Source organism: Panthera uncia (assembly GCF_023721935.1).
Source record: "Panthera uncia isolate 11264 chromosome A1 unlocalized genomic scaffold, Puncia_PCG_1.0 HiC_scaffold_16, whole genome shotgun sequence".
NCBI lineage: Eukaryota > Metazoa > Chordata > Mammalia > Carnivora > Felidae > Panthera > Panthera uncia.
The window spans coordinates 9,901,708-9,915,606 of NW_026057576.1; the positions used below are offsets into that span (position 1 = coordinate 9,901,708).

General features: G+C 44.8%; 1 protein-coding gene across 3 annotated transcripts in view; it reads left to right on the forward strand.

Annotated features, from left to right (window-relative positions):
- Positions 1 to 13,899, forward strand: part of B3GLCT (beta 3-glucosyltransferase) — a 117,406-nt gene that overhangs the window by 10,586 nt on the left and 92,921 nt on the right. For all 3 annotated transcript variants that reach the window (XM_049646763.1, XM_049646764.1, XM_049646765.1), the window contains exon 2: positions 5,230 to 5,279. In XM_049646763.1, the coding sequence (XP_049502720.1) occupies positions 5,230 to 5,279 (50 nt within the window). The remainder of the gene's footprint in view (positions 1 to 5,229; positions 5,280 to 13,899) is intronic.

Here is a 13,899-nt window from a genome sequence, read left to right on the forward strand (position 1 = left end):
GGTGTCCCTGCCCCAGTCACCCCCCATCCCCCTAGGTGTCCCTGCCCCAGTCACTCCCCCTCCCCCAGGGTGTCCCTGCCCCAGTCACCCAAGCTTTGATGCAGAAGCCTGTTTCCAGGCCTCCTTGCTCTTGTAATTTGAAATTTCTGCTGCCTGGATTTACTTCCTCAGGCACTGTGTTGAGCTCGCCCTAAGCAGTGCTTTCCTCCCTTTAAGCCTCCCCTTCCCTCTGCTGCCCTGCCTTGGGTGAGCTGCCCTCTGTCTCCACCCCAGGTGCTCCCTTGGGGACTCCCGTCAGAACGACAGCCATTGGAGTGGACACTTGTATGCTTGGCTGTTGACCGAGGGACTCCTCTCTCACATGAGCTCCTTGGGCAGCTGCTTATTCGTCTTCCCCAGCTCCTGGCATATTGTGCGGCAGTCATACACTCTCTGATTTTCTGTTTAACAAATGAAAATATGAATTCATACTGCTAATGAGCTGCGAAGGCCCAAAGCACTCGGCATGTGCCAGGCCCCGTTGCGGAAACATAACGCTTGTTAAACCGTTGATCTTTGGCCACATGCCTGGGCTGGTTCTGTCCTCTGCCCATGGGGAGGGCCTGGGGCCCTTCATCCTCAGGCTGGGCGCTGGTGCCTCCAGGTGGGCGGATGGCGCTGCGGCCCAGTGTGGCCACGACCCCCAGGGACAGCAGATTGGTCTGAAAAGGCAGGCCCTGCCCCCCTGTTGCTGGGCTGGGGTGCGATCGTTTCTGTCCCCTCTGCTGGCATGGATTATCTTCAAAGCAGGTAATTGGAACCAAGTAAATTGGCTGTGGGCTGTGTACCCTGGAGCCTAAGGCCTCCTCTCGAGGACCTGGAATTAAACCTGGAAAGCTCCGGGAAGCTGGAGCCACTGGGGGAGGAGCCGCACTGGGTGAAGCGTTTTGTAAGTAGGTCACGGCAAAGAAAGTGAAGCCCCGCCGGCTCCCTCCCACAGCCTGGCGGAAGAAAAAGCGGGGCAGAGCCCGTGTGAGACCCTGAGCCCGCAGGGCCACCAGCTGCAAGCTTCCCGTGAGCGCTGTGGCTTCGGCCCGGATGGCGGGGAGGGCCACGCGGTATCAGTCCCTCCCTCCAGGCTCCTGGGTAGGGCCGCGACCACCCACCGCCTAGACGCCGCCCAGACTGGCCCTAAGCGTGGTGCCACCGGCAGCTTTATGGCCCCGTCCGCTGAGTTTGCAACACGTGGAACCACACACTAAACGCTTTACGCAGTATCTCACTCGATCCCGCGTCTTAGTGTTTTTTGTTTTCGTTTTTGTATTTAATCTGGTTTTCTGTGATTGCCGTTCTTGGGAGAGTCTGGGAGGACAGTCCAGGGAACAGGAACAAAACGGAGTTAGGAGGTGCAGTCATCTTTCCTGCAGGGGCGTGGGGTCCCTGACTCCCAACCAGGAACAAGATAAGATAGTTGATTAGTGTTGCTTAAATGCCTTGCAATGAATTCCTCTCCAGTTTTCCGGCACTCCAGGGCTTAGGCTGGCCTATAAATCTTAGTCCCAGGTTAGTTGTAAAATCTTGATTTATCTCTCAGAATAGGTGTGCTAACACATTAGTTGGCTTGAATTATTTAAAGTTATCACGGGAAGGTCTTATTTCTATTGCCCGTCCCGATTTGCACTTTAAATATAGTTCCCTGCAGCAATTCACAGGAATTCATGTTGAAAATAGAAAAGGGAAAATTACTTTTAAACAGCAGTTTGGCATATAAGAGCGTGATTTACCTTGGAATAGTTCTCGAACTGCACATTAAGGCCAAGCTTTCAAGAATATTTTTTCCCCGCTGAATCTGGAAATTAGTATGAAACCAAACAGCCAACATCCAGCCTCCCGCGGCCACTCCCTTTGGCAGAGCAGGGGGGGATCCCTTCCTCCCTCCCCGCTCCCCGCTCCCCGCTCCCCGCTCCCCGCTCCCCGCTCCCCGCTCCCCGCTCCCCGCTCCCCTCTCCCCTCTCCCCTCTCCCCTCTCCCCTCTCCCCTCCTTTGGCTCCCAGTGTTACAGTCCCACTGTAGGGACTGTATCCTGTTAGGGTTGTTGGAGGTGACAGGCAGATCCTTACCTTACTTGCCCGGTTTTCTAACTTTTCTTCTCAAATTGCACCGTTTCTCCTTCTTCTTGTCCTTGAAGTGTGAAAGCTCGGATTTTGTTGGCAGGAATTTTAGAAAGGATCCGTTGTTTTAAGATTGGATTTATTAGCGGTCTAGCATATGCTGTGCCTTCAGAACGCATTTGGTTCCCCGGTGATTTGTTTAGATTATGGAAACATAAAGGTAAAACCAGAAGGCAAAAAGACACTTGCTTATATTCATTTAATGAGGATGATCTTGCCCTGTAATTTGCTCTTATACCTGAGAGTGACTCTGATGCATGTCTCATGTTAGTGCTGTACTTATTTATTTATTTTTTTTAAGTAAGCTCTGTGCCCAGCGTGGGACTTGAACTCACAACCCCAAGATCGAGTCACGTGCTCTACTGAGCCAGCCACGTGCCCTTATGTTACTGCTTTAAATATTATATAATTTATTTCTATCGGGGAAATTTCACAGCAGAATGTCATAGGGACCAATGATGGTTTTGTGTGTGTGTTTTTTTTAAAGAATATCTTAACTCCAGGCCTTTGTATTTTTGGAGGGAACTAAAATCTAGTTTACTCTTAACTTCAGTTAAGCCTCGCCTGAATAAAGGTATGCTGTCTAGATTACGACAAAGAGGATTTGTAGAATTCACTTGATTTATCGGGAATGTCTTCCTTCCATGTAATTCCTTCATTAAACGTACTCAAATGACATTAGTTGCTGGCTTATGAAAGGTGATGTGTTCGTACCTTTCAGAACCAATACCAAATAAAGGCATGTTTTCTTCAATATAGAGTCTGCATTCTAAAGGACTTTTGTGTTGACATACTCTTCCTTTTCACATAGCCATCTGGCCTGCAAAAAAAGTGAGGTAAGACTAAATCCTGTTTATTAGATGATGAGTCACTGAACGTGTTAAGCTGAGAAGGTTTTTTTTTTTTTTTTTTTTTTTTTTTTTTTTATCTTGACAAAAGAGGGAATTCTAGCCCAGGGAGCTTTGACTGTCTGTGCTTGGAATTAAGAATTGATGGAGTCGGCAGGGACGGATTTTGGACTCAGAGTCGAGTCTTAGATTGACCACGGCTGTTACATCCTGCAAGTTGTTGGAATGTTCTATTTCCTGCAATTCTGTGGTGCTAAGTGGTATTAACATGTTGTGACTTCCTTACATGATGTTCGTTAATAATTCTATTTCTGATATCTTCTCGAGGGCTTTCACTGTGCATGCTAGTTTGGAGGTTAATAAAATAAGACCAAACCAAAGAATTAAATACCCAGAAGCAGAATTTAAAATGGTGTTTGGGCTTAAATCTTTCTTTTTAGAAGTTAATGAATGATTGCGGTTTTTTGGTTGCCGCCTGTGTGTGTGTGTGTGTGTGTGTGTGCGCGCGTGTGTGTGTGTATAAAATGAAAAAGTAGATCAGATCCTGGTGAAAATAAATTGGTTGTGGGGGGGGGACACAGTGAATTCCTTCCTTTTGCTGGTGGATATTCCCTAGCGTAAGGAGTAGACAGCCTGTAAGTGATGTGATCCCAGGGCCATCGCAAAGACTTGCATTCACTCATTCATTCATTTGATCAATATTTGTTGACCTTCTCCTATGTGCTGGCTGTGTTTTGGGTGTGGGGCACCACCTTCCTGCCTTCACAGAGCTTACAATAAACGAATATGTCAGGTGAGCAATAAATAAATAAATAAATAAATAAATAAATAAATACGTGTTACGCCAGTGGTGGTAAGTGCTGTGCAGAAGAATAAAGCAGAATGAGGAACGTAAGGAGGGGTGGTGTTGGGGATTTATTATTTATATGAGGTGGTCTCAGTGGGGCCTCCCATAACATCTGCTGTTACCTAAATTTCACATGTAGAGGTTCATTCGGCTTACGGTTCAGGCTCACCCTGCCTTTTGAGATGCCATTTTGGAAATGGAAGTGATTAAACCACGTTCATTTTACGTCTTAGTGTGAATACGTTTTAGGTTATTTCCTTGGAGCAAATGTTGATGGGAGAGGACTTGAGGCAGTGCATGTCTGCGGGTGGGGGGTAGGGAGGGGTCAGAGGCATCCGAATGGGAAAGGTCTTCTCCTGCCTCTCAGGAGGGCCTCCTCTGTTACCCCAGGAGACCTACCACCGAAGCTTCTTGTACCACATTACAGCTCCGTGGAATCGGCCGTCCGGCCCTTTGAGTCCATTACTGCTCTATGGCATTGCCCATTTTCTCCGGGGGATGCTAATTGGAGAAAGCAAACTCTAGGAGACGCTTTCCTCTTAGCTCCTCAGGGGAAGTGCAATATAACATTAAAGCATATTATTTTTGTCTAGTTAACCTGCCTGCCTGTTGGGTTTATTATTTTGCCTTATATTTTCAAAGTGTTACTGTCATGTTGTTGTTGTTCCAAATGTGGAGCCTAGATGTGTCTCTAGGGTACAGGGATGCCTTTATCTGTGGGCTCCAACTTGAAACCCTACATCGTTCCAAATAGGGAATGATCTTCGCTCCTCTCGCTGTCTTGGCCCCACTGCGTTAGTGGGTTCTGTGAACGGCCCTGCGTGAGGCAGCATTATCTGCACCACACTTCCAGCCTGGGAGCCTCTGAGACGGAAAGCTTGCCCCAGATTCAGCTCTGTTGCCTGCCAGGCTCTGGCAGTGATCGTGCGAGGAGGGAGTTGAACTGCTTCCCGCTGGATTCTCAGGAATCCCCCTTTGCTTTGGAAGGCACCGTCGAGTTGCTAAGAAGTTGTATTTTGTACACATCAATTTCGTAGTTTATATCCATAGACACACGTGGTATGTGCACAGGTTCCAATTCCTCTGAGGTTTATTTCTTCAGCTTGGTAGCCTAAGCACGTTGGCTGTGCACCGATGAATAATTTCAGGTCCGGAGATGAACGCGGCCAGTGGTACTAGTTTGCAGCAAATGCAGCTGGTTTTAAAAATGAGCAAAAATATGTCTTCTTCAAGCACCCTTTCTTAAAAATGAGCAAAAATATGTCTTCTTCAAGCACCCTTTCCCCCCCCCCCCCCCCCCCCGTCCCGTTTTAAGCGAGACTGTTAAATACGAGAATGAATCTTAACCGGTGATCTTAATGTAAAAATGTTTTCTTTTTTCCAGCTTTTGCTTTGGTTTCTGAAGATACAAAGAAAGAGGTCAAGCAATCTAAGGTACTAATTCTAATGATCAAATCTATTCTTCCTGTCTGAGATTCACTTATATTTTCTTTAATGGCAGCTGTAATGATTTCATCTTACGATAGTTCTCAGGTTTCTTTTCACGAACTAATGAGATGTTGGTCCACTCAGACTTTTAATCTCTAGTGGCAACCTGCAGATAAACTTGCTTTATTTATTTTTTATTTTATTTTTTTGAATTTAAATCCAAGTTAGTTAACATACAGTGTAACAATAATTTCAGGAATAGAATTTAGTGATTCATCACTTACATGTAACACCCAGCGCTCATCCCAACAAGTGCCTGCCTTAATGCCCATCATCCATTTAGCCCATCCGCCCACCCCACATCCCTCCAGCAGCCCTCGGTTTGTTCTCTGCAGTTAAGAGTCTCTTATGGTTTGTTCCCTCTCTGTTTTTTTTATCTTATTTTTTAGATAAGCTTGCTTTAAAAAAAAATCCCTTAGTAGTTACAGCAGACCAAGTAGGTTTCAAAAAAAGTATTTTGATATGGATTTAGACATCATAGAAGTCTTGCTGGTATGCCTTAGTTTTCTCTAGTCTGACCACATCTAAACCTGGGCTGCATTTTCCCAGTCTGAGAGAGAGAAGTAGTATGCTGTGTCCCTGGGGTCACAAGAGCCTGAGTCTCCCTCACTTTGTAGGTGGCACCGTGTGGCAGTACTGAAGGTGACTGCCAGGCTTTTTGCACAGTTGGGACCAGGAACCGAGACCCCGGGACTTGATGGAGATGGGATAAAACTCAGCCAAAAATCTGAGCGGCTGCTTTCCCACAATTGTTTGCGTTCAAGAACCTCATCTAAAGTTTACCATTTCGGCTTTGCGCTAGATGAGTTTAGCAGATGAGAAAGAGAAACCATATTTGAAGAATGTGAGTTGTCATATTCGCTAAGGTTCAGTCGACTTCATTTTTTTTTTTTTATCTCACGATTAGAGTAACAGCATTTTTTATTTTTATTTTTTGTAATGTTTGTTTATTCTTGAGACAGAGCATGAGCAGGGGAGGGGCAGAGAGAGAGGGAGACACAGAATCTGAAGCAGGCTCCAGGGTCTGAGCTGTCAGCACGGAGCCCGACACGGGGCTCAAACCCATGAATTGTGAGATCATGACCTGAGCCGAAGTCGGATGCTTAACCGACTGAGCCACCCAGGCGCCCCAAAACATTTTTTTTTTTAATAGAATGTTTCTTTTGTCAACACAGTGTTGTCTTTTCTAACTATACTGTGGGTTTCCTACACAGGAACAATAATAATACTTTCCTTTGGTTTTAAGATCCTTTATGGTTAATAAAACATTTTCAGACATTTCACTTAAAACTTGATCTTCTCAATGATCCTGTTATTGCCAAGCAAAAGAGCTATTCCCATGTCCAGGCACACCTCAGGGAGGATGTGGGTTTGGTTCCACCGCAGTAAAGAGAGTTAAATGCATTTTTTTGGTTTTCAGTGCATAATAAAAGTCCTATTTAAACTATATTGTTGTCGGTTAAGTGTGCAATAGCATTATGTCTAAAAAATATACATACCTCAGTTGCAAAGTACTTTATTGCTACAAAATGCTAACCATCATCCGTGCTTTCAGTGACTTGCAATCTTTTAGCTGGTGGAGGGTCTTGCCTCAATGTTGATAGCTGCTGACCGATCAGGGTGGGCTTCCTGGAGGCTGGGGTGGCCGTGGCAGTTTCTTAAGACGACAGTGAATTTTGCCTCCTTGATGGACTCTTCCTTTCACGAACGACTGCTCTGTAGCCTGTGATGCTGTTTGATAGCATTTCACCTACAGTAGAACTTCTTTCAAAACTGGAGTTAGTCCTCTCAAATCCTGCTGCTGCTTTATCTACCAAGTTTGTGTAATATTCCAAATCCCTTGTCGCTTCAATAAGCTTCACAGCATCTTCGGCAGGAGCAGAGTCCATCTTGAGAAACCACGATTCTTAGCCTCGAGAAGCAGTCCTCACCCGATCACGTCCTATCACGAGATCGCGGCAACGCCGTCCACCTTCAGGCCCCGCTTCTAGTTCTGGTTCTCTCGCTGTTTCCACCACATCCGTAGCGACTGCCTCCACTGACGTCCTGAACCCCCCAAAGTCATTCCGAGGGTGGGAATCAACTTCTTCCAAATGCCTGTGCATGTTGATATTTTGACCTCTTCCCATGAATCATGAATGTCCTGAATGGCCTCTAGAATGCTGAATCCTTTCCAGAAGGTTTTCAATTTGCTTTTCTCAGATCCATCAGAGAATCGCTGTGAGAACCGTAGCCTTACGAATGTGTTTCTTTTTCTTTTTTTGTTTTTAATGAAAACATTTTAATTCTAGTGTAGTTAATATACAATGTTGTATTAGTTTCAAGTGTATAGTGTGGCAATTCAACAATTCCATGTATTAGAGTTCATCAAGATAAGTGTGCTCTTAATTCCCTCAGCCTGTTTTACTCACCTCCCCCGCCCCCTATGGCAACCCTCTCTTCTCTATAGTTAAGAGTCTTGCTTTGTCTCTTTTTTCCTTTGTTCATTTATTTCTTAAATTCCACATATGCGTGTAATCATACGGTATTTGTCTTTCTCTGACTAGCTTATTTTGCTTAGCATTATACTTTCTAGCTCCATCCATGTTGTTGCAAATGACAAGATATTATTTTTATGACTGAATAATATTCCATTGTATGTGTGTGAGTGTGTGTGTGTGTGTGTATCTTCTTTATCCATTCATCTAATGTTAGACACTTTGGCAGCTTCCATAATTTGGCTCTTGTAAACAATATTGCAAGAAACCCAGGGGTGCACATATCCTTTTGAATTAGTGTTTTTGTATTCTTTGGGTAAATACCCAGTAGTGTGATTGCTGGATCACAAGGCAATTTTTTTGAAGAACCTCCATACTGTTTTACACAGTGGCTGTACCAGTTTGCATTCCCACCAACAGTACACGAGGGTTCCCCTTTTGCCACATCCCCACCAACACCTGTTGTTTCTTGAAGATTTTAGCCATGAAATGTGTTTCTTAAATAAGAAGACTTGAGAGTCAAAGTGACTCCCTGATTCATAGGCTGCCGAATGAATGAATGCTGTGTCAGCAGGCATGAAAGCAACATTCATCTCATTGTATGTCACCTCAGAGCTCTTGGGTGACCAGGTGCCTTATCATTGAACAGTAATATTTCCAAAGTAATTTTTTTTTTTCTGAGCAGGCGGTCTCAAAAGTGGTCTTTGAATATTTAATAAACCTTACTGTAAATGATGTGCTGTCCTCCAGGCTTTCTTGTTCCATTTATAGAGCACAGAGTAGGGTTAGCATAATTCTTAAGGGCCCTAGGATTTTTGCAATGGTCGATGTGCATTGACTTCAACTTTAAGTATCAGCTGCACTGGCCCCTAACAAGAGAGTCAGCCTGTCCTTTGAAGCTTTGTAGCCAGGCATTGACTTCCCCTCTCTAGCTCTGAAAGTCCTCGATGGCATCTTCTGCCAACAGAAGGCTCTTTCGTCTACACTGAAAACCTGTTGTGCAGTGTAGCCACCTTCCTGAATTTTCTTAGCCAGACCTTCTGGGTAACTTGCTGCAGCCTCTACACCAACACTTGCTGCTTCACCTTGAACTTTTATGTTATGGAGACGCCTTCTTTCCACAAACCTCATGAACCCACTTCTGTTAGCCTCACACTTTTCCTCTGAGGCTTCCTCACCTCTCTCAGCCCTCACAGAATTGAAGAGAGTTAGGGCCTTGCTCCGGTTTAGGCTTTGGTTTAAGGGAATGCTGTGGCGGGTCTGATCTTCTAACCAGATCACTTAGACTTTCTCCACATCAGCGAGGCTGTTTCTCTTTCTTGCCACCTGTGTGTTCACTGGAGTAGCACTTTTAATGTCCTTCAAGAACTTTTCCTTCACACTCACAGCACGGCTAATGGTCGGCACAAGAGACCTCGCTTTCAGCCTGTCTCGGCTTTCAACATGCATTTCTCACGAAGCTTCATCATTTCTAGCTTTTGACTTAAAAGTGAGAGACATGAAGCTCTTCCTTTCACTCGAGCACTTGGAGGCCGCTGTAGGGTGACTCAACTGGCCTAATTTCAATATTGTTGCGTCTCAGGGAACAGGGAGCCCAGAGAAGAGGGAGAGAGATGGGAAACAGAACACGCACAACATTCATCCTCGAAGTTCACCATTTACATGGTGTTCCTGGCTTCCCAAAACCATTACAATAGGGACGCCAAAGAAGACTGATCACAGATCATCCTAAGAAGTGTAATAATAATGAAAAAAATGGAAATATCACGAGGATCACCAAAATGTGACACAGAGACACAAAGTGAGCAAATACTCTTGGAGAAATGGTACCAATAGACATGCTCAACGCAGGGTTGCTACAGACCTTCAATTTGTAAAAAAACAAACAAACAAACAAAAAAAAAAACAACACAGTGTCTGCAAAGCATGATAGAGGAAAGCATAATAAACCGCAGAATGCTGTATAGCAGAGAAAACTTACCCTCAAAGAAGTTACGTGATTTAACTGAGGTCACGTGGCAACTCAAAGGTGAAGTCAGAATCTAATTTTCCTGAATCCTTGAATTCTTGCACACTGCACACAGCTGTGTGCATTAGAACGTGTGTGTGTGTGTGTGTGTGTGTGTGGCAATAATCAAGCTCATTTGTAATGAACTTAAAGTGCTACCTAAGGAATATTACTAGGGAATTAAAATTTTGTGTAATGAATTTAGAATTCCAGCATATACTTTCAAATATAGGTTTTTAACTCCTGTTTCCAAATGAGGAAATGTATGTATCCCTCTTCTTAAATACGTATATAAATATAGGTAGAAAATAAGGTAACTCTTATATCGTAGTGTCATTTTTCATCCAAAGGTATTAAAGCCCTTGAAAAATGTCATTAACCCCATCTGTGCTTAGGCTGTGAAGCCAAAAAAGCCATTAATCCCCTGAGGAGAGGCAGTGATAAAATGTTTACTGTAGACCATACCCGAGACTGGGAGAGAAGAATTAATTTGTCCAAGGTCACCCAAAGTCTGTAGATGAACCTGGAGATAGGAGTGAAGGCTCTTCACAACAGCCACGTTCATTTGGGATCATGAGTTTATCACCATCTGCAGAATTGATGGGGACCTGCCCTGCCTTGCTGCTCAGAGGCAGCTGCCTTCCATCCCCCCGCTCACCGCACGGCTTGCTTTCGTCAGGGCCCCAGACAGGGCTCTCTAGAATGCAGGCAGCCCCACTCAGGGCTGGGGGCCTGCCCCACACAATGTTCGGACTCACTGGTTGGCATCAGGTGGCTTGCCATCCAAATTCTGGGTGCTGCCGGTGCCCTGCTGTACCTCCCGGGAGCTGACCTCTGGGCCCAGGCTCCTCTTTTGGATTCCTGGTCCCTGGCATTGACCCGGATTCTGACCTCCCTCAGCTTTCAGGGGAGCCTGCCCACCCAGGCTTGTGCTCCAGGCCACGGTACCGCCTCAACCACGGCCTTGTCCCGGCTTCAACCCACAGTTTCACCCACTTATACCCTGTGGTGGCTTGTGATGTTGTGTCCTGTATGATGTAGGGTTAGAGTTGAGCGCTGTGGTTCGCATCCCTTCTCCAACACTGATACGCAGTGGAGACCCTCTCTGTGTCTCAGCTTCCTCATCTGTAAGATGGGGCAGTAAGACCTATATCAAAAAGCTGTTTGGAGGAGGAGGAGGAGGGGGATGGGGTGTGTGTGTGTGTGTGTGTGTGTGTGTGTGTGTGTGTATGTGTCCACCACTTAAAACAGTGCCAGACCCTACCTGATGTGACAGCAAGAAATATTTTACGCAGCTTTTTGAGCTGAACCTAAACAAATCAAAGTAAGAAGAGGAACCATAGGGCTTACTGCTTTTATCAGTGAGATTTCTTTTTTTTTTTAATTTTTTTTTTTTTAACATTTATTTATTTTTGAGACAGAGAGAGAGAGAGAGCATGAACAGGGGAGGGTCAGAGAAAGAGGGAGACACAGAATCTGAAACAGGCTCCAGGCTCTGAGCTGTCAGCACAGAGCCCGATGCGGGGCTCGAACCCACGGACCGCGAGATCATGACCTGAGCTGAAGTCAGACGCTTAGCCGACTGAGCCACCCAGGCGCCCCAAGTGAGATTTCTTTTATGGCATAAGTTGACTTCACGTGAAATAGATGAAGGTGATGATGAAAAGAGTAGTTAGGTGACAACTATTGAGCATTTTCTTCAGGCAGATGCCATGCTCAGCAGTATATTACCTAATGAAACGCCCACAATCCTGTGCTGCAGGTCTTGTAATTACCATTCCTGTTTTACAGATGAGAAACTGAGGCCTGAGTTAGTAAGTGGTGGGGGCAGAATTCAAACACAGGACTGGCTTCCGGCCGAGTCCACTGATGGGCACATCCTGATCAGTTCATTTATTCAAAAGACCAAGGGGGTGGCAGTTGGTGGTGACCAGGTACAGGATGCCATTTTACTTCCCTTTCTTCCGAAAAGATTCGATAGATGTGAAGGATTTTGAGGAGGTTTTATCGTCTTTTCACGAAGGATTTATAAACTAGGCATTACGGGCGTGGATTGCAAGTGTTCTAACGTATTGTGACTTAACAAATAAAACCTGTGTCAGGGGGTAACTTGGATTTGTCTTTTCCCGGCTAGGGTAGGAGCTGTCTGTGGGGTAGATGCATTAGTAACAAATCCCTTTCCTATCTGAATAGCAATTCAGTTGACTTCTAAAACTCTGACAGTGAACCCATTTTGACTGATATTGATAGTGTTAAGAAATGTGGGGCAGCAGAGATACTAAAACGAACCATGTGTTTCTTCCTAGGAAGAGCTAAGGCTTTTCAGGAGTGGAAACTGGAGACAGAATTCTAAATGTCCTGTCAGTTCGTTCATTTAGTCTAATTTTCTTTCTCAGAGGGGAAATTGCTCAAGACCGTTTTGGATCCATTCAGTTCACTTAATTCGACCGTTCTTGGATGTTTTCTTCTTACAGTTTACAAATTGAGCCATTCGAAATGGTTAATCACGTCCGATCTATTGTTTTCAGCCAGTTGGAGCTGCGGTGTTTAATAGCAAATGGAAAGATGTGTCATTTTGGTCGATTTTCTTTGATTTCACAAAGAGATGTGGTGGGATGTCCAGTTGGTTTCCAGCGTTAAGTTATTCATTTGGGAAATACTGAGTTCAGGGTTTTTTTGTTTTGTTTTTTAATCTTTCAGTTTATTGTTAAAGGTGACTCTTGTCGTGAGTGTCATGGTGCTTTCACCTGGTGCGTGTTTCTTTTTTTTTTTCAGTATATGAAATTTATTGTCAAATTGGTTTCCATACAACACCCAGCGCTCATCCCAAAAGGTGCCCTCCTCAATGCCCATCACCCACCCTCCCCTCCCTCCCACCCCCCATCAACCCTCAGTTTGTTCTCAGTTTTTAAGAGTCTCTTACGCTTTGGCTCTCTCCCACTCTAACCTCTTTTTTTTTTCCCTTCCCCTCCCCCATGGGTTTCTGTTAAGTTTCTCAGGATCCACATAAGAGTGAAACCATATGGTATCTGTCTTTCTTTGTATGGCTTATTTCACTTAGCATCACACTCTCCAGTTCCATCCACGTTGCTACAAAGGGCCATGTTTCGTTCTTTCTCATTGCCATATAGTACTCCATTGTGTATAGAAACCACAATTTCTTTATCCATTCATCAGTTGATGGACATTTAGGCTCTTTCCATCATTTGGCTATTGTTGAGAGTGCTGCTATAAACATTGGGGTACAAGTGCCCCTATGCATCAGCACTCCTGTATCCTTTGGGTAAATTTCTAGAAGTGCTATTGCTGGGTCATAGGGTAGGTCTATTTTTAATTTTTTGAGGAACCTCCACACTGTTTTCCAGAGTGGCTTCCTGGTGCATGTTTCTTGAAGAAACACCTCTGGAGGAAGACAGGGTGTGCATCATCACGTGGGTGTAAGAAATGAACGTTGGAAAGAACTCAGAAGACCGACCTGGGTTTTCATCCTGGTTCTGTGGCTCTGTTGTCTCATTTCTAAAAGGGGAGCATTGGATTGGATCATCTCTAATGCTCTCTTTTTTTAAAAATTATGGTAGGGCATGGGTGGCTCAGTCGGTTAATCGTCTGACTCTTGGTTTCAGTTCAGGTCCTGTTCTCACGGTTCGTGTGATTGAGCCCCAAGTTGGGCTCTGCACTGACAGCATGGGGCCTGCTTGGAATTCTCTCTCTCTCCTCCTTTCTCTGTCCCTCCCTTGCTTTCTGTCTGTCTCAAAAGTAAATAAATAAACATTAAAAATTATGGCAAAATACATCTAACGTAAAATTTACGATCTTAACCATCTCTAAGTGTACAGCTGAGTATCGTGTAGTGTATTCATAGTGTTTGTGCAAACGTCCTTCAGGTCTCTTTTTACCTCACGAAACTGAAACCATCCCCATTAAACAGCTCTCTGTTCTCCTCCCCCGGCCCCTGGCAACCACCCTTCTAATGTCCGTTTCTGTGAATCGGACTACGTCATAAGTGGAATCGTACAGTACTTGGCTTTTTTGTGTCTGGCTTATGTCACGTAGCATGATGTCCTCAAGGTACATTGGTGTT